At 36.6% G+C, this 19,574-nt stretch overlaps 3 protein-coding genes and 1 long non-coding RNA gene across 4 annotated transcripts; 2 read left to right on the forward strand and 2 right to left on the reverse strand.

The window, feature by feature from the left end:
* The first annotated feature begins 412 nt into the window (after nt 1-412).
* On the forward strand, nt 413-859 carry LOC106404943. The gene is made up of 3 exons (XR_001281197.3): nt 413-472; nt 538-581; nt 667-859. It is a non-coding gene; the product is annotated as an uncharacterized LOC106404943 (long non-coding RNA).
* Nucleotides 625-2,764, reverse strand: LOC106371142. The gene is made up of 4 exons (XM_022709100.2): nt 1,244-2,764; nt 1,077-1,167; nt 883-1,007; nt 625-820 (listed from the first exon to the last, which is right to left on the reverse strand). Exons 1-4 carry the CDS (start codon nt 1,506-1,508, stop codon nt 720-722), a joined length of 582 nt encoding a protein of 193 aa, XP_022564821.2. The 5' UTR covers nt 1,509-2,764; the 3' UTR covers nt 625-719.
* A 1,485-nt stretch (nt 2,765-4,249) lies between these two features.
* On the forward strand, nt 4,250-5,493 carry LOC125580501 (peroxidase 31-like). The gene has a single exon (XM_048745008.1). The coding sequence runs from the start codon at nt 4,382-4,384 to the stop codon at nt 5,339-5,341; it is 960 nt and encodes a 319-aa protein (XP_048600965.1). The 5' UTR covers nt 4,250-4,381; the 3' UTR covers nt 5,342-5,493.
* A 10,760-nt stretch (nt 5,494-16,253) lies between these two features.
* On the reverse strand, nt 16,254-18,759 carry LOC125580506 (F-box protein At3g28330-like). Its single transcript, XM_048745014.1, has one exon. It carries the CDS (start codon nt 18,389-18,391, stop codon nt 17,129-17,131), a length of 1,263 nt encoding a protein of 420 aa, XP_048600971.1. The 5' UTR covers nt 18,392-18,759; the 3' UTR covers nt 16,254-17,128.
* Between the last annotated feature and the right edge of the window lie 815 nt (nt 18,760-19,574).

Consider the following 19,574-nt stretch of genomic DNA (forward strand, 5'->3'; position numbering starts at 1 on the left):
GTAAACAAATTGTGGAGATAAATAATCTTTTAATTTATTCTATAAATATTTGCTTGACTTAAATAATACAGTATTAATTATTTATATCCTGTGTATAGATACTGAATAAAAGAGAGCAGAAGCATATTTGGAGTTCCTTCGCTGTCAATATCTGATGATAATTTGGACCATTACAGTTGTATTTTGCTGTTATTTCTTCTATTGGGTATTACAAACAGAAGATAACAATTGTTAACCAACCCCAAGACACCTGTTTATTTTATCATTCAGCACCGACATTAACACAAAATAGATAATCACAAGTACCATAGAAATGTTCATGCGGTGATTATTGAAATACTAAACAGATGCATCACATAAATATTTGGACTGCCATAACAGCACGAATGAGGTTTCTTAAACTGAGTGCTTATTAAGCATACTAGGGCCGGCGTCCGCGCTGCGCGCGGATTACATGTTTAATAAAAATCAGGTGAATTAAAATTGTGTGTTCTTTGGTTTCTGAAATGATAAGTTAAGTTTTGTTTTTTTATACAGGGGAGAAGTTCGAAACGGTGATCATTTTTTTTTAAAAAACAACTGTAAGTATGAATAATAAATAGTTTTGAGGAATTCAATATTTGAATGAGAAAATAATCTTTGTGTGTGACAATTTAATTGATGTAGGAAGTGGTAACGTAAATGTTTTAAAAGTTGACTGGTGGTGTTTGCTATGAGGCTTAGGATAGCAGTTTATTCCTCTTTTGGAAGCGTTGAATGATATCAATTTCGTTGTTAAAGTAGAAGCGCGTTCCAGGTGTTGCTGTGAGTGATAGTTTTTCTGAAAAAGGCAAATATTTGTTAGCATTTAGTTTTTTGTAAAGTTTATATTTAGTTTATTACCTTCATGTATCCGTGGAATGATACTTGTGATGATTACGACTTGTTTTTTCCTTGTTGATATGCGATTTAACTCTCTGAAATTAGATGCCTCCTTGTCCCATAAAGTTAGACGTACCAATTTCGATCTACAAATAATTATTGTATTAGATTTTGTTTAGTTGTAAACCAATTATTACTTAATAAAAAGTTTGTACCTGTCTAAACGTAATCCAATGATGATTTTTGAATCTGTGTAGTGGTTATATAAATCACTTCCTTGGATGAGGCAAATGCGGCCAACAACATCTGTAGGAATAATTTGGTTGTTTGGAAAAAAATTAGGATTTATTTTTGTGTGAGAGAGTTTTTGTTTTTTTTTTACCTGGTAGGAAGTTGGTTTCACTTGCTAAGCTGATCAACTGGGTGTAGCGTTGTGGCCGGAATATGTATGAAGGAATCGGTGCAATGTTTTCTTGAATCAGTGTAATAGTTGTTGTTTCTTTGATATTGATTATGTATGGTTGATCGGTAAGCCTGTAACGTTGGTTATTGGGGAGTAGATTAAAATATCTAATGTGATAAATTTTTACTTCTTCGAAGCGTTGGTACATTGTGTCAGACGTAGAAATAGGTACCTTCCCCTCCATTTTTTGTTCCTGTTTAGTGGTTAGAAGCAATCATTTGAAATATAGTTGGAATAATTAAAAATATTAATTTTAGACAAACCTGGATGTCAAGACATATGAAAGTTGTCCCTAGGAAAGCATCTTTATTTTTGTGATTTGTGATGGGCCAGACCCTAAGGATCCTAACGATTATTGGATGAGGTTCGAGGGTGTTGTCCTAATTGCTTTGATCTTGTGGTGCATGTGCTACATAGATAAGAATGAGAATTAGTATTTTTTTGGCAATTTTGTTTAAATTTTTTTTTTTGAAGTGAACATAGTTAGGGTGTGTTTTTTTTAAGTATTGTCATGGTTTTTTTAAAAGTTTAAGTAGGCCGGGCCATAATTATAGGTGGTAGTAGTAAATTTGTTGGGTGGGTTTGATAGTAGAATTTAGTTTTTTATAGAAATTTACAGGGACTGTGTGTGAAATGAGGGGGTTTTGTTATCTTGGGCGTACTATTTTAAGATCAAAGGGAACTTAGGCGGTTTGCACATTGTTATAGAAAACAGTTGAAATAAAAAATTGTCTGAAATAATAGAAAATGCAAAAGAAAATAGTTTGAAAGTTGAAATAAGTAATGGGATGGGCTGGAAAATTTTTTAATCTGGCCCAACAGCAAAGAGACGGAGACAGCAATTTCGTGAGCGAAACCGGTTAACGGGCTGGGCTGCAATTACGATTTGTTGGTCTGGGTTACCAGTGACGTGGCAGAATGAATGGCTGAGAATATTTTGCCTATGTGGCATCCTTTATAACATCCAAAATTAGTAGCTTTTATATAGTGGGATGGCGAAGGAGACCATTCCGTAATCATCAGGCATTGGTAAGATAATCATATGGTTTCTTAAACATATCAAGCATTATTTTAAGGTGTGAAGTTAAAAAGTACATCATTTCAATTGAGACAAAAAGATGACACTTTCTTTCTTCAAACACAAATGTACTCGATGATTTAGATAGAATTCAAAATATATGTATTTTCTAGTCCAATGTTACGAACTAAAAGTCATAATAATTCTGAATTACCGAATCGCCACGTAACTCCGAATTAATCAAATGAAACATGAGACTTTTTAGATTGCTTATCTGTCTTCTCCGCGTGGACGAGAGGACTATGTAACACACACACACACACACAAATTTAGCTGCATGTGAACTGCGTAATGTCCGTCAATTCTTCTGTTTACCGAATTTATGCTAATAATTAGATTTAGAAAAATAATCAATAGCTACATAAATGATACACAAAAACATCACCAGATGATTATACATTTAAACAAAAAAAATATATATATATATATATGTAAATTATACAAACTATATAAAATACATTATAACATCTATTGACTAATGTGTTTTTTTTTAACATCATTGACTAATGTGTTATGTTGCAAATATCTTGAACATAATTTTGATAGCTATGAAAATATATCAGATTTGTACCGACAGATTTAGTGATGTTTAACATGTTATCACAATTTTTATTGTATAATAGTATTACATTTTGAATGTTTTATTTAGGGCAATTGTCAATAATAGCACCTTTTGAAGTTTATGTCACAAAAATAGCACTAGAAGGAGAAAGTCACAAAAATGATATTCATTAAATGATAAAATATCTCTAATACCCTTGGTTTAAAATTAAATAAACAAACAAAAATAAATAAAAATAAATAATATAAAAATAAAAAAATGAAAAAAAGAAATTTTTTTATAGTTTCAGATTATATTTTTCAGATTCGAAATTTTTTTTCCGATTTTTTTTTTATTTTTTTTTCAAATTTTTTTTTATAATTTAAAAATACTTTTTGAAACTGTTTTTAAAATTTTTATTTTTATTTTAGTATTTATTTTTTATAAAATTTTAAAGGGCAATTGTCAATAATAGCACCTTTTGAAGTTTATGTCACAAAAATAGCACTAGAAGGAGAAAGTCACAAAAATGACATTCATTAAAAGGTAAAATATCGCTAATACCCTTGGTTTAAAATTAAATAAACAAACAAAAATAAATAAAAATAATTAAAATAAAAATAAAAATAAAAAAGAAAAAAAATAATTTTTTTTTTATAGTTTCAGATTATATGTTTTCAGATTCGAAATTTTTATAATTTTGTTTTTTGATTTTTTTTTTTTTCAAATTTTCTTTTTGTAATTTAAAAATACTTTTTGAAACTGTTTTTAAAATTTTTATTTTTTATTTTAGTATTTATTTTTTATAAAATTTTAAACCATAATTCCAAATCCCCACCCCTTAACTCTAAACCCTAAGGTTTGGATTAATTAACCCAAGGGGTATAAGTGTATATTTACCTCTTTAATGAAACCTATTTTTGTGACTTTGAGCCTTGAGTGCTACTTTGGGAACAAAAACTTGGTTTAGTGCTATCTTAGTCTTTTTTTCAATTTTAAACCCTAATTCCAAAACCTCACCCCCTTAACTCTAATCCCTAAAGTTTGGATTAATTAACCCAAGGGGTATAAGTGTATATTTACCTCTTTAATGAAACTTATTTTTGTGACTTTGAGCTTTGAGTGCTACTTTGGGAACAAAAACTTAGTTTGGTGCTATCCTAGTCTTTTTCTCTTTTATTTATATGTTTTGAACATTTTCCAAAACACTTATTATTGAACGATGCCAAATTCAGAATCTCACACATAAATTAACTACATAAAATTTTCAAAATTGTAAAATATAGAATCTTTTTGCATAAGTGAACCGGATCCTCAGTCTCCGTACCGAGTTTTGACTTACACACACATATTATAATCACAAGCGCTCTTTCTATCTCACACACTCTCTCTCTAGACTCCAAAATCTCATCTATCTCTCTCCTCCTCCGCTACAACAATGGCGCCACTCAAATCTCTCTCCCTCTTCTTCCTCCTCATTCTCCTCGCCTCCACCGTCGAACCTCGCCTAACCACCGACTTCTACTCCAAATCATGCCCTCGCTTCCACGACATAGTCCGCGACACAATCTCCAGCAAACAAATCACCAACCCGACCACCGCCGCCGCCGTCATCCGCCTCTTCTTCCACGACTGCTTCCCCAACGGCTGCGACGCCTCAATCCTCATCTCCTCCACCGCCTTCAACGCCGCCGAGCGCGACTCCTCCATCAACCTCTCCCTCCCCGGCGACGGCTTCGACGCCGTCGTCAGAGCCAAAACCGCCCTCGAGCTCGCCTGCCCCAACACCGTCTCCTGCTCCGACATCATCTCCGCCGCGACTCGCGACCTCCTCGTGACCGTCGGCGGTCCTTACTACCCGGTCTTCCTCGGCCGCCGCGACTCGCGAACCTCGAAAGCCTCCCTCCTCGCCTCCCTCCTCCCTCTCCCGTCGTCTCCGATCGCGAAGACCATTCGCCAGTTCGAGTCCAGAGGCTTCTCCGTTCAGGAGATGGTCGCTCTCAGTGGAGCGCACTCCATCGGATTCTCGCATTGCAAAGAGTTTGTGGGCCTGGTGGGCCGGAACAGTACCGGGTATAACCCGAGATTCGCTGTCGCGTTGAAGAAAGCTTGTTCTAATTACCCGAGAGACCCGACGTTGTCTGTTTTCAACGATGTTAGTACTCCGAACAAGTTCGATAATATGTATTACCAAAATATCCCTAAAGGTCTCGGGCTACTTGAATCGGATCACGGGTTGTACTCCGACCCGAGAACCCGGCCGTTTGTTGATCTTTACGCTAGAGATCAAGATCGGTTCTTTAAAGACTTTGCTAAAGCTATGCAAAAGTTGAGTCTTTACGGTGTTAAGACTGGTCGACGGGGAGAGATCCGGCGAAGGTGCGATGCCATTAACTGAGTTTTAATTTTTTTTGTTTTGGGGATAAAATGTGAGAGATTTGAGAGTTTGAATCTCATATGTTTTTTTTGTGAAACTAGGTGTTTTCCTGCACCATGTGCAGTAAGACATTTTTTAAATTTAACTTATATTTAAAAATAAATTTTATTAAATATTATAGATTTTACTATTTTCTTACTAATATCTAATATAGATTTGATATATATTAAATCAATTTTTATAAAACTAATAAAAATGATATAAAATTGTATAATTATCAAAAGCTAATGATTTTACGATTAGATATTTAAATTTTTAAAAATTGTAGAAATTTTTGAAAGCTTTAGTAATACAAATTGTATAATTATGCAAAAATAATAATATTTCGAAATTTGAAATATTATATATGAATATATTTATTTTATAGATGATGTATGAGCTATTACCATATTTTTAAAAACGTTTACCAAAAACAATATCAATATTAAATGTAATATATGAATTATTATCATATTCTAATAAGTTTGCCAAAAATATAAATCAACATTAAATAAAATTATCTATATCATATTTTTCCAGAAGCCATGTCATCAATTTTAATAGTCATGTCATATTTGTTTGTGAAATTGATTGTAAAGAGGACATGTGGCAAATCACTTCGCAAATATAGTCTAGGGGATTTTATTTAAAAAGAAAATTTTGATTTATATTTCAGCATTATTAATTTATATTTTAACTTCAATAGTTATAAAAAAATCATAAACATATTTTTGTAATGTATAACTATTTAAATTTGATTTTATTTAAATTTTAATGAAGATAAAATTAGATTTTATAAAAAAATAGTTTTAATTATATTATTGTGTTTAATGATTATTTATTTTTAATATATATATATTCCCATCTAATTTTATATATATACATATACATATAAATTCTAATAAATTTTAGACTTTATTTGTTTTACTTAAACTGAAAAATCTTTTGTTAATTTAAATGATGAAGATGAAACTGATAAATTTAAATAATGTTTAAAATATTTAACTATCAAATTTTTTTTGGATTAGTGTTACTTTATTTAGTTTATTTTTTATTAATGTGATATACATATATACATATATAATTATTTTAATTGTGATATATTAATTATTAATATATTTAATAGTTTACCATAAATAAATATTTATATGGAAAATTGACATTAATGATGATATATGAGTTATTTTTATTACCATATTTAAAATCTCTGCAAAAAAAATTAAATTTGTATAAGAAAATTTTACATCTCACAATTAATATGACGCCATGTCACTATTTTTTAAAGCCATGTCATCTATTTTAAGTGCCATGTCATCTTTTTTTCAGCGAGAATGATTGTAGTGACGACATGTGTATAAATCACTTCGCAAATATAGTCTAGGGGATGTAAAACACTGATAATTTATATGGATTGATCCTATTGTTTTGGTACAAACAAAAAGTATTTAACTTTTGTGAAGAGATTTGAGTGTGAAGCTCTGCATTTGAGTAAGAGAGTGACTGAAGTTGAAGGTTCTGGGGTTGCTGGATCACTAGTGTGGTAGTTTGGTGATTGATCTTGTGTCATGAATTGACTGGGTGATAATGATCTGATTATATAATTGATTCGCCTCAGATAAAATGTGTTGAATGAAAACATTGATGTTACATTTCAATTTCTAGCAACATGTGAAATTTGTATGCATTTGAAACCTGGATCAGTACGAAAAGCCTGAACTTCAACACTACTTTCTTTTTTTTTTACTTCAATATTACTTTCAGTTTCTAGTATAAATGTATTTTTCTTTTGTGTGCTTTCAACTTCTCGTACTGAATATTCTAGCAGGACAGCTATAGCATTACCGGATACCCAAGTCTTACGAAAAGACAAAACAAAATAACTAGAAGAGGTTGAAATCACCCATTACGAGAACAACAATATCCTCTGAAACGCTCTAAACACTCGCCAACGATGCTAAAACATGATCTGTCTTCTTGTTTATTCTTCCCACAGTAGTTTCAATGTCTTCCAACAGTCAATTTTGAAGCATAATAGCAACTAGTTTACCTTACAACCCATAAGTCTTGCATTGCGAAAAATCTTACAAAGATCGTTTTATTTTCTCCAGAATACCAGTCCATACCATAGGAGAGTCCAACTACCGTTTGCACTTTATAATAGTTATCGAGCTAATTCTTATTGCTATCATGGATTCATGGGTAAGCTTAGATGCTTAGGATACGTTTATTAATTTGCTAATATGATGAGTGGGGGTGGTCACTTAATTTAGGTAAATGAGATAACTCAGGAGAATGTAACATTAGTTTTTCTCTATTTAAGGATTCAAAAGAAAATAGGCCCAAAATGGAAACTTTCCCACTCTAATTATTTTTATTCGCTAATCTTCGCGCGACCCCAAAAATGGCGATCTAGGGTTTGGCTCCGCCGCAAAGCTGTCAGCCTTCTCTGTCGTCCTCCGGCGTCACTCGAGACGTCGGAATCCACCCCATTCCGCTAAGCAAGGCCCTCCCCTCCTCATGGGGAAGAAAAAATCTCCAAAAAAAACCCCCCGAAGAAGAACAAGAAGCGGAGTTCTCCGGTCCGTTCTCGATCAGCTTCTTCCAAGGCCCCCGTCACAGACTCGGTTGACTCAGAGCAGGCCTCTGATGGCTCCGATCCCCCGACTCCGCCTCCGCCTCCGCCCCCTTCTCCACCCCCTGAATCAATGACGGTCCCAAGCTTACCAGATTTGGATTCAAACCACTGTTCTACTAAATCAAAATTACCTGTCGCTACTGTGAAGGTTGTCCATACAACTGTGCCAGCACCGACTACCCCCCCTGCTGTGACTAACCCCCCAGCTCAAACAGACACCCGTCCAACTGAAGACAGGACAGGCGAAACTCCTGAACACCAGCAGACCTCGCGAAAGGAAACATGGTGTGACAAAGCCAAAGGCAAGAAGTTGCAGAAGAAAGGTTCCCCGTACACACTACCCTCTGGGGAAATCTGCATAAACATCCCAAACTCAGTCATCGAGGATAACAAGAAGGCTTGGGACTATTTTGTTCTAGGTCAGTTTTACCATGAGCCTCCAACTCAGGGAACTGTCTACAACATCGTAAATGGGATTTGGAGCAAGAACTACAGAGATATCACTGTATCCAAACTCGAGGGTCACGCTTTTTTATTTCGAATCCCAAATGCAGCGACCAGAAACCGTGTAATCAGACAAAGGCTCTGGCAAATTGAGGGACAAACTATGTTTGTCGATAAATGGGAGCCTGGAGTCATCCCTGCGAAGCCGGAACTCTCTTCTGCCCCAATATGGTTAGAACTGCGAAACGTTCCTCTCCAATTCTTCAATGAGGACAGCTTGGAACGTATTGCAGGGCTTGTGGAAGACCCAAAATTTCTGCATCCAAAGACTGCAAACAAGACTGTACTGGATGTCGCAAAGGTTTTCACAATTATTGACCCCAGAAAGCCATTACCGGAAGCGGTAAATGTGCGTTTTGATTCGGGTGATATTGCTAGGATCCTTGTTTCAAGCCCTTGGATGCCCCCTATATGTAACCACTGTCAGGAAATTGGTCACATAACAAAACGATGCAAGCGTGCTCCCATCACTTGTGCTAAATCAACCACTCATACTGCTGACAAGTGCACTCGTAAGCAGAAGCCTCCTGAAGACCGTCAACACTCAAGAAGAAATAAGACATGCCCGCCAACTCAGGAATGGAGGGTTCGAAATCTGTCTGCTCCAGCAATTGAGTCTAATGTTGACAATGTCCCCAACGGGAAGGAAATCAGAGTAAATGCTCAGAGTGAAAAGACTATCAACGAGAATGGAGATAGTAGTGGGCTCACACCATCCCAGAAAAGAAGAGATACTAATCATTATGATAGGGAACCGGAGGTACTGATGATGGAAAATCTTCCGGACTGGAGCATGACTCCTCTGATGTTGCTTCATCTGCTTCAGATGGTGAACCGGATGATCAGGAGCAATATACTTTGGTCTTGTCTCGTAGGAGCAAGAAGAAGAACCGAGGGGCAATACCCTCACAACACTAAATTTTTTAATGTGTGTCGACCTTTTTTGTTGGAATGTTCGCGGGTTCAATGTATATAATCACCGCAGCGGATTTAGAAAATGGTGGAAGCTACATAAACCACTTTTTGTAGGAATAATAGAAACCCATGTCAAGCAGCCAAAGGTCCAAAAGTTCGTTCATGGAATTTTACCCGGCTGGGGTTTCGAAGAAAATTATCATTTCTCTCTTATTGGGAAGATTTGGGTCGTTTGGCACCCTTCAGTCAAAGTTAAGGTTATTTTCAAGTCTCTGCAATCTATTACCTCAGAAGTAACCTTCCCAAACCTCTCCTCTACGTTGATTATCACCATCGTCTATGCCTCTAACGAGGATGAAATGAGGAAAGAATTGTGGAAGGAGCTACTGCTGGTCAAAACTGATCCGAGAACTAAAGATATGCCATGGATGGTCTTGGGCGATTTCAATCAAACCCTTCACCCGGAGGAGCACTAAAAACCCCCCTCTCTGAATATCGATATCAGAACTAGAAGGTTCAGGGAGGCTTTATTGGAAGCGGATCTGGCAGATTTAACTTACAGAGGACCAAAGTTCACTTGGACTAATAAGAGTAAATCTAATCTTATTGCTAAGAAGCTTGACAGAGTACTAGTGAACGATGAATGGCTATCATACCTGCCAACATCTTTTGCCACCTTCGGAGAACCTGACTTTTCTGATCATGCAGTTGGTTGCGCCACGTTCTTACAAGGGGCTGTTAGAATCAGAAGACCCTTCCGATTCCAGAACTTCCTGCTGCAGAATGCTCTATTTTTGGATTTTCTAACGGAACAATGGTTTTCAATCAATGTCTCTGGCTCAGCAATGTTCAGAATATCTCAGAAGCTCAAGTTACTAAAGAATGGAGTGAGGTCTTTTGCCAAAGAAAACTACTCAAACCTGGAAAAGCGAGTTCAAGAAGCGCATTGCACTCTCCTCTCTGCTCAAAATCTTCTGCTCTTATACCCAACTGAGAGAAATGCAATTTCTGAGGCTTCTGCGTTTGGCTCCTGGTCTGTCCTGGCGAAAGCGGAGGAATCATTCCTTCTCCAAAGATCGCACATAAACTGGTCTAAAGAGGGTGACTGTGGTTCAGCATACTTTCACAGACTGATCGCTACTAGAAGATCAATAAACCACATTCATTTCTTGTTAGATGAAAGTGGTACCAGAATTGAAGGACAGAAGGCGATACAAAGCCACTGTGTGGACTACTTTAAGGGCTTGATGGGAGCTGACCAGCCTCCACCGATGTTTGAGCAGCAGGACTTGTCCCTTTTATTGCCATTCCGGTGTTCGGATTCGCAAAAGAACGGGCTCATCAGACCTTTTACGAGACAGGAGATCAAAGAGGAATTTTTTCTGTTACCAAGTAACAAAACAAGTGGCCCAGATGGTTACTCCGTTGAATTCTTCACTGGCGCTTGGAGCGTAGTTGGAGCTGAAGCTACAGATGCTGTCTTGGAATTCTTTCAATCGGGCAAGCTTCTCAAGCAATAGAATGCCACCTCCTTGATCCTGATCCCAAAAACAACAAATGCGGATCATGCCAAGGACTTCAGACCTATCTCTTGTGTTAGCACTCTCTACAAGGTTATCTCCAGATTATTAACAAAGAGACTTCAGAACATCTTGGTCAGTGTAATCTCACCTTCTCAATCAGCCTTCATTAAAGGAAGACTTCTGGCTGAAAATGTTTTATTGGCTACTGAGATTGTGCATGGCTACAATAGGAAAACTATTTCAAAGAGGGGCATGCTAAAAGTGGACCTACGTAAGGCTTTTGACTCCATAAGGTGGGACTTCATCCTCAGCACACTTAGAGCCATCCACTTTCCTGAACTCTTTGTTAAGTGGATTGAGGAATGCATAACAACACCAACCTTCTCTATCACGGTGAATGGAGCATCTGGAGGCTATTTTAAAAGTAGACAGGGACTGCGGCAAGGTGATCCACTGTCACCCTACCTCTTTGTTTTGGCAATGGAGGTTTTTTCTAGTCTGCTAGCTTCAAGATTTGATCTGGGTTACATCGCCTATCATCCAAATACTTCTGAGCTTCAACTCTCACACCTAATGTTCGCTGATGATGTGATGATTTTCTTTGACGGTGGTGCGGCTTCCCTCCACGCCATCTCTGAAACGCTTGATGATTTTGCGGGGTGGTCTGGCCTAAATGTTAACAGGGATAAATCAGAACTATTCTTGGCCGGACTGACTCCTCAAGAGACAGAGGAAACAGCAAGGTATGAGTATCCTATTGGAACACTTCCTATTAGATACTTGGGATTGCCTCTTATGCATAGAACGCTTAGGATATCGGAATATGATCCATTGCTAAATAAACTTGCTGGAACTTTTAGAGCTTGGGCTGTGAAAATGCTGAGTTATGCAGGGAGGTTGCATCTTCTGTCCTCTGTTATCAACGGGACAGTTATATTCTGGATGTCCGCATTCATCTTACCTAAGGGCTGTGTAAAAAAGATTGAATCTATGTGTGCTAAATTTCTCTGGAAAGGAAGCATTGATGAAAAAGCCTCAGCTAAAGTTGCTTGGAATACTGCCTGTCTGCCAAAATCAGAAGGAGGATTGGGCCTGAGAAAGTTCGTTGTCTGGAATAAAGTCCTCTGCCTGAGATTCGTATGGCTGATTTTCGCTGAGTCTAGCTCTTTGTGGGTAAAGTGGCACAAGCACCACCATTTGTGCAATATCAGTTTCTGGGCCGTTGAATCAAAAAACGCAGATTCTGCTTCTTGGAAATCGATTTTTTCCCTACGACCCTTGGCTGAACAGTTTCTGAAATGCAAAGTAAACAATGGAGCCACTGCCTTTTTATGATATGACAACTGGACTCCCCTTGGCAGCCTCATCAATTTACTAGGTCCAACTGGCCCGAGAGACCTCCGCTTGCCTATCTCAGCCTCGGTGCGTCAAGCCTCAAACCCAACAGGGTGGCGGTTACCTCACCCTCGCTCGGACAACGCCCTAGCTCTTCATGCGCATCTAACAACCGTCATAGCGCCTCACCAGCAGACCGAACCTGACTCCTTCCACTGGACCATTGATAATAAAGACTGCAGAGGTTTCTCCTCATCAAAGACTTGGGAAGCAATCAGACCTAGAGATCAGCCAAAGAGTTGGGCAAAGTCAGTATGGTTTAGTGGAGCGATTCCAAGACAGGCCTTTAACATGTGGTTGGCCAACCTAAACAGGCTACCTACGAAAGTCAGACTTCTAGCATGGGGATTAAATGTCCAGCCAGCTTGTAGCCTCTGTACCTCACATGACGAATCTCGGGACCACTTATTCCTCACCTGTAGCTATGCAAACTCTCTTTGGCAGATGGTTTTCTCGCGTCTTGATCCTCAATGTCGTCTCTTCGTCACATGGAACGAACTTCTATCTTGGACCAGAGTGTCAACTTCTTCAGCGCCATCTACACTTAGAAAGGTAGCTACTCACTCACTCATCTACAACGTTTGGAGACAGCGCAACGAGGCGGTCCACCGAGGCGGCTTTGCAACATTGCAGGCAACTTTCAAGACTATTGACAGGGACATCCGCAACACCATCACTGCCCGAAAAGATAGAAGGAAATTCAGCTCCCTCATGATTTTGTGGATCCGGTGATCCTTTTTGCACCAGATCACATTCACAGTGTCTTCCTTGTTTTTATTTCTTTTTTGCCAAGGAAACACATAAATAGGCTAATGTAACCTAAACATTTCATTTTATGATATTTACAGTTTTGCAAAAAAAAAAAAAAAAAAAAAAAATTATTTTTATTGAAAAAGAATTATCAAGCAGAGGAAGAAACCAACCTGGAGTGTGGCTTAGCCTTCAAGTCAGCTCTATATTTTACATTCATACGCTTCACAGAATAAAAGAAAAAAACAAAAACCAAATCAAAGGAGAAGTAAAAAAAGCTATGGTAGGTTAGGTGTTTTGTTTGGAGCATAGATCGTAGAAGTCTCACGACTGTCCTAAATCATATCACGGGAGCATAACGGTTTCTATATGCGAAGAATGTTCTGTAGCCATTGAAACTACTGGTTCTGACAAACAAGGAATCAAATCTTTGCATGTAGAACACGAAAGAACTGGAGATTGTGATCCAAGAAAAAGGAAGAAGCCAGTTTGTCCTGTAAAGCGTTGCAGTGAGTCTCTCACTTTCGCTAACAACCTTACTTGCAAAGATTCTGGAGTCAAGTTTTGTCTGAAACATGAGTTTCCTACACATTGTTGGGATTGTCGTTCTGATACCAATTGTCGGGATTGTTAAAGCTCATGTCTAATTCTATATTATCCGATTAGTACGATATTATCTATTTTGAGCCTAATTGGCAAGCCCGCATAGATTAACTTTTGGTTTTCTTCCCAAAAAACTTTGTAATATTAGAGTTTGACATCTCTTTATATATTAGATACTATTTGACTAATTCTCCTATGTGGGACTTAGTTTGTTATCTCACACAGATCATATGTCTGTAACAAGAAGACCTTTGCTAACTCAGAAACAAGCTCGAGATGGAATGACATGTTTATGGAAGTTTTGAGAATGAGAAAAGAGAAAGGCTGTGGAAGAGGAACAACTTCTGTTTCATCAAATTCTCCTCCATCGACTAGATCCTTTTAGTTTCTTTAATTGTAACAATTTGCATTAACAACAATCTTCTTTTAAGTCTCTCATGTATGATTCTCCATTGTTTTCAAGAGCATTTTAATATGTGGTATTTTTTTTAAAACAAGGAAGAAGATAATTGGTTTTATCGATAAACCGATGTATGTATGTTACAATATACAGAGTAATTCTATCTCCCAATGTGAGCTTGCTAGATGATATATTCAAACGATCACCAAAAGAACATTGGAGGAACAAACACCTAGAAATTTGATTGTGAGAGGCATTGCATTGTGTCCATTTCTCGATTGCATTGAACAGAACTCAAAGTCTGACCATCCTTGCTCCGTTCCAGCTCATTGTGAAGCTCAAAACTCCCATTGCGCAAGTTAATAGATGCCAAAGAATCTTGCATCTGACTCCACATGTACAATGTATTACCATCAAAAGGGTTTATCGCCAGAGTAAGGGGAAGATAATCGAAACCCATCAGTACAGATACTAGCTGCCATTCACGGTTCATTAGCCTCCATACAACTAGCTTGTGGTGCACACTTTCGGAGAATATGTTCATATACATGAGACTACCTCCAGAAGTTGTGCAAGATCTTCTGAACTTGGGTTCTTTTTTCAAATCAGGGAACCATAGAAATCATAGGACATAACAACTACTTGACCGTCTGAATAATGCATCTGATTCAACAAACGATAACACCGCACGAAACCATGGTTCCTCTGTTTCAAACCCTATAAGCGAAGTAGGTGGAGTAGGAATCGTGATGCGTTGTTTTGAAATAAGGTTAGCTACGAAATAGGTTTGATCCGCAGGGTAAGTCGTGACGTAGAGTAGAATCAATCCTATATCGGTGTAAGCCAAGACTCTATACTTTACGATGCCAAAGTCTAGTTACTTTCTTCTTGGCCTCTAATCTCGCCGCTATGAAAGAGGAGACATAAGAGCCAAGAGATCGTTGAAGTCCCCAAACTTTGCATCCGTAGTTGGCCACGACTTCTTCCGTTTGATTTCTGCACATGAGAGACCATGAAGAGTGGGAGTTTTGGTGATGAGAAAAACGGTGATTCGATGATGGAATTCGACTGCTTGCATACTAGTTTTGAAGTGGTGATGGTTACTAGTGGTAATCTCGCAAGTATAATCTCCCATTATCCTCAGTGAAAAAACTCAACTTCATTCATATTTCTTGCGTTTTCGGGATTAGGGTTTAGGGCCTGGCTGGTTCAAACGCAGCGGTTGCGGTTGCGGTTGCGAGAGTTTGTGGATGCGGGCGGTTGCGGTTTCTAGCGGTTTTAAGAGATTTGTACGACTGGTACTGCGGTTCAAAATTAGTGTGTTTGCGGGTGACTTATGACTGGTTAACTATCAAATGCGGTAACAGTCAAATAATAAATTAACAATATTTACATATAATATAATTATAAAAATATCAAAAATCATAAAATTATAATAAATATAAAATTTATATTTAGAAAATTATAAGTATAATTTTTGAAAATTTATTGATTTTTTTTATTATAAAATTTTATAATATTAATTAAAATATAATAGATATATTTTAATATTTTCATAATTTCAATTTTAAATTTTTTTAAAATATTTTTACTTTTGTATATATATTGTTTTAAAAAACAAAAATAAATTTACCCTCCCGCAACGGCCTGCAACCGCAAACGCTAGCTGGAGCCAGCTTTTGAATTTATGAGATTCAGAGCGGTTTGAAACGGTTTACAGCGATTTCAGTGATTGTTGCAAACCACCGACAACCGCTACCAACCGTAAAAGCTGCGTTTGCAGGTGGTAACGGGAAAACCAGTCGCCCCCTTAGTATTTATTCTTTTCTCATAACTAGTGGTTAGTTTGTTTATATATGTGATGTGCTAGTAGTTATCTTTATACTTTTTGTTGTTTTACATTTTTTTTTGCATATATCACACCAACATACCAGTTATATTCAACCCACTTTTTATGTATTTGATATTAAAAAATAAAATAAAATAATTTAACATATAGGCTAACTGTTTTTTTCTACATGGAATCTGCTGAATAATATGACTGATTGTCTGTGGAATAGAAAAAAAAATGGAATGATGGATGAAGTGGAATCAAAACTGACTTTATTGATGGAATAATGCATTCCATTGATCCAAGAAATTTTTAGATCCTGAATAAATCGAATAGATTTTAAAAATATTTTTTTCTGTTTAATTCCAAAATAGTATAAGTGAAATTGTTATAAACAACATTTCATTGTAACTCATGAATATTTTAAGGAATTCTATGGAATCAGAAGCATTCCAAACAATTTTATTTCGCTAAATGGCAGCATTCCAGTTGCAGCCATAATATTTTGGGTTTCAAGAGTGTACAACATCTTTTCTTAACCAAAATATCGTGATCTTATTCCTCCGTTTATTCACTCCTTGTTTCTCTAAATTTCTTCAGTGCACTGATAGCGATAATACTAAGCTATTTATTTTATTCAGTCAGAGAAATGTTGACCTATGCAAGTGTTTTTTCCTAGATATAGATACGAAGGTTTTCTTTCTCTTATTTGATTTTTTTAACAAATCATCAACTTATCAAATTTTATTGACTGCTGAACACTGGTAGGAACGAGCAAAAAGTTGGGGGAATCCAGAAGTTTATGCCGTTGATAATCTTAAATGATACTTCTAAGGGAAATTTGATAACTGAAAAAAACTATATTTCACCAACAAACCATAGCACCCCCTCTCTATCCTCTTACTACAAAACTAATATTTTTTCCAATATAGTTATTCAGCAAATTAACCCTACTTCTAAAGGTCTCTCTTGAAAAATACTTTAAAAATAGCGATCCAAATGAAAGTTTTCTCTTACAACTTCCCCAGTTGGGTATAATTTGCCAGTAAAATAAGTTACAAGATTCATTGATAAGAGTTTTCTAGCAAACACCATCCGACAACTTCTTCATCTTGCATAAGGAAACAACAGTAATTATCAAGAAGAGAAAGAAACAGGTTAAGTTTTGCATAATATATATTATTATTTTTTTATTTTTATTTTAAACTCGCACCTAGTTCGGGAAAGGATGCAGCCACCTCGGGAGAACGAACGAGGAATAAAATGTTTCCTTTATGTATTCTATCTCTCTCGGACCACCAACGGAACTCAGAACGCGACCGTCGCTGCTACGTTCCAACTCTTCGTGGACCATAAACTCCCCAATGTGTAAGTTAATAGACAACAAATCTTGGCCCTCCATGTTTCCCCTCCAAAAGTACACTAGTTTATCATCAAAAGGATTCATCCCCAACGGAATATAATCAAAACCAGCCGTTACAATATCAGTAGAGATTTCAGATACTAGTTGCCATCCTTCGCTCTTTAGCCTCCATACACACAGCTTATCAACTTCGGCTACAGAGACTATGTTAATATACATGAGAAACCCTTGACAAGTTGTGCAAGCTCTTTTGAATTTAGTTGTTTTGTCTAAGTCAGGGAAAGGTGTAACACGACATCGATCAGAACCCTTGTCTCCACTAGGGTAGAAATCGAAGGATACAAGAAAATCTTTATACTCCGGATTGTGAGCGAGCCAGTGAAGCTTTCCGTTCAGGCTAATGGGATTGTTAAATTCCTGAGCGATGAAAGTGAAAGGAAAACTAACAGTTTCAAGACTCCACGAGCCGGTCTCAGATGAATATATCAAGAAACTAGTAAAGTTCTTCTTCTTCTCTAACAAAACAACTTTGTAACCCAAAACGACTTCGTCCTCAGTTCGAGTCACAATCCCCAATATCCAAAAACGTTCCATTGCATGATTATGAGGCAGGATCTCTACGCATTGCCTTGAGACAGGATTAGCCACGTAGAAAGATTGGTTCGTGACTACGTAAATCAATATCAATCCAACATCGGTGTAAGCCACGACTCTACCTTCTCGGTTCTCGAACTTTTCGGCTAGAAAAGACGAGATGTAAGAACCGAGAGAACGGGTAAGACACCAGTTATCGGATCCGTAGTGAGCCATGGTTTCTGTCTCGTAACCTCTACACATGAACGACCAAGAAGAATAATACGAGTTTTGGTGCATAGACAGATAAAGATCGCGGCAAAAAGGAGACTCAACGAGTGATTTCCATTGCTTGCAAACCCGTTTGAAAGTGATTATGCTCGTTAGTGGTAACTTGGCTAGTATAATCGCATACAGATCCTCTAGCAGCGATTCCGTTCCACTGATCTTTGGTATCTTCGTCAATAGGATAGGGATTGGTGGTAATCCATCTGTGAGCAAATCCATCTCCCTATTGTCTGGTTTCTCCATCAATGGCATTAGGGTTTTGTCAGAGCCGGTCCTAAAATTTAGGGAGCTGTCGGCGGATTTTAAAAAATTTCAGCTTAAATTTTTTTTGGTAGATTTGGGAGCTTAAAAAATTAATTTTGGGAGTTTTTTTCTATGTAATTTTTTTAAAACATTTTGGAGGCCTAATACTAATGTTTCGTTAGGCTTTGCCGAGGACCGGTCTTGGGTTTTGTTTGTGTGTATATGAATAAGATTTATTTAACTTGTACAAAGTTATAAATCTATGTAATGGGCTTCAGATATAAGGGGTCTACCACTTGTGAGCTGCTAATAAAACAAAGAGTAATTCTTGGGTTCACCCCCTAGGGTGAACCTATAGGTTCACCAACCAATAGTATTTGAGTATTTGATATTTGATATCTTTTAAAAAAGGAAACAACATTAAATTTCCAAATAAGATTATTTTTTTAAAATAAAACAATAAAAATACATAAAAATAGTTACAAAAAATAAATAAATAAATATTTTTAAGTCTTCAGCAAAATACTAAACCCTATACCCTAAATCTTAAACCCTAAACCCTAAACCTTAAACTTTGGATAAACTCTAAACGTTTGAAAATCCTAAACCCTAAATCATACATTAAAAACTAAATTTTAATAACACTAAAATCCTAAATTCTAATCACTAAACCCTAAACCCTTGGGTAAAACCTAAACCCTTGGGTAAACCCTGAACCCTTGGATAAATCATAATCTCTAGAGTTTAATTTTAAATATTTTTGATTTACAGTTTATGAAATATCCAAGGGTTCAGGGTTTACCCAAGGGTTTAGGGTTTAGTGATTAGGATTTAGGGTTTAGTGTTATTAAAATTTAGTTTTTAATGTATGATTTAGGGTTTAGGATTTTCAAACGTTTAGAGTTTATCCAAAGCTTAAGATTTAGGGTTTAGGGTTTAAGATTTAGGATATAGGGTTTAGTATTTTGCTGAATACTTAAAAATATTTATTTATTTATTTTTTGTAGCTATTTTTATGTATTTTTATTGTTTTATTTTAAAAAGATAATCTTATTTGGAAATTTAATGTTGTTTCCTTTTTTAAAAGATATCAAATATCAAATACTCAAACACTATTGGTTGGTGAACCTAGAAGTTCACCCTAGGGGGTGAACCCAAGAATTACTCTAAAACAAACAAGGTAAATGATTAG

The sequence above is a fragment of the Brassica napus genome, chromosome A2 (assembly GCF_020379485.1).
Source record: "Brassica napus cultivar Da-Ae chromosome A2, Da-Ae, whole genome shotgun sequence".
Lineage (NCBI taxonomy): Eukaryota > Viridiplantae > Streptophyta > Magnoliopsida > Brassicales > Brassicaceae > Brassica > Brassica napus.

Coding starts and splice junctions, on each gene's coding strand:
- LOC106371142 (XM_022709100.2), bottom strand. CDS start 1,508: ATGGAGGGGAAGGTACCTATTTCTACGTCTGACACAATGTACCAACGC. Junction 1,008..1,076: donor ATTGGATTACGTTTAGACAG/GTACAAACTTTT, acceptor AATTATTTGTAG/ATCGAAATTGGTACGTCTAA. Junction 821..882: donor CATTCCACGGATACATGAAG/GTAATAAACTAA, acceptor TGCCTTTTTCAG/AAAAACTATCACTCACAGCA.
- LOC125580501 (XM_048745008.1), top strand. CDS start 4,382: ATGGCGCCACTCAAATCTCTCTCCCTCTTCTTCCTCCTCATTCTCCTC.
- LOC125580506 (XM_048745014.1), bottom strand. CDS start 18,391: ATGCCATTGATGGAGAAACCAGACAATAGGGAGATGGATTTGCTCACA.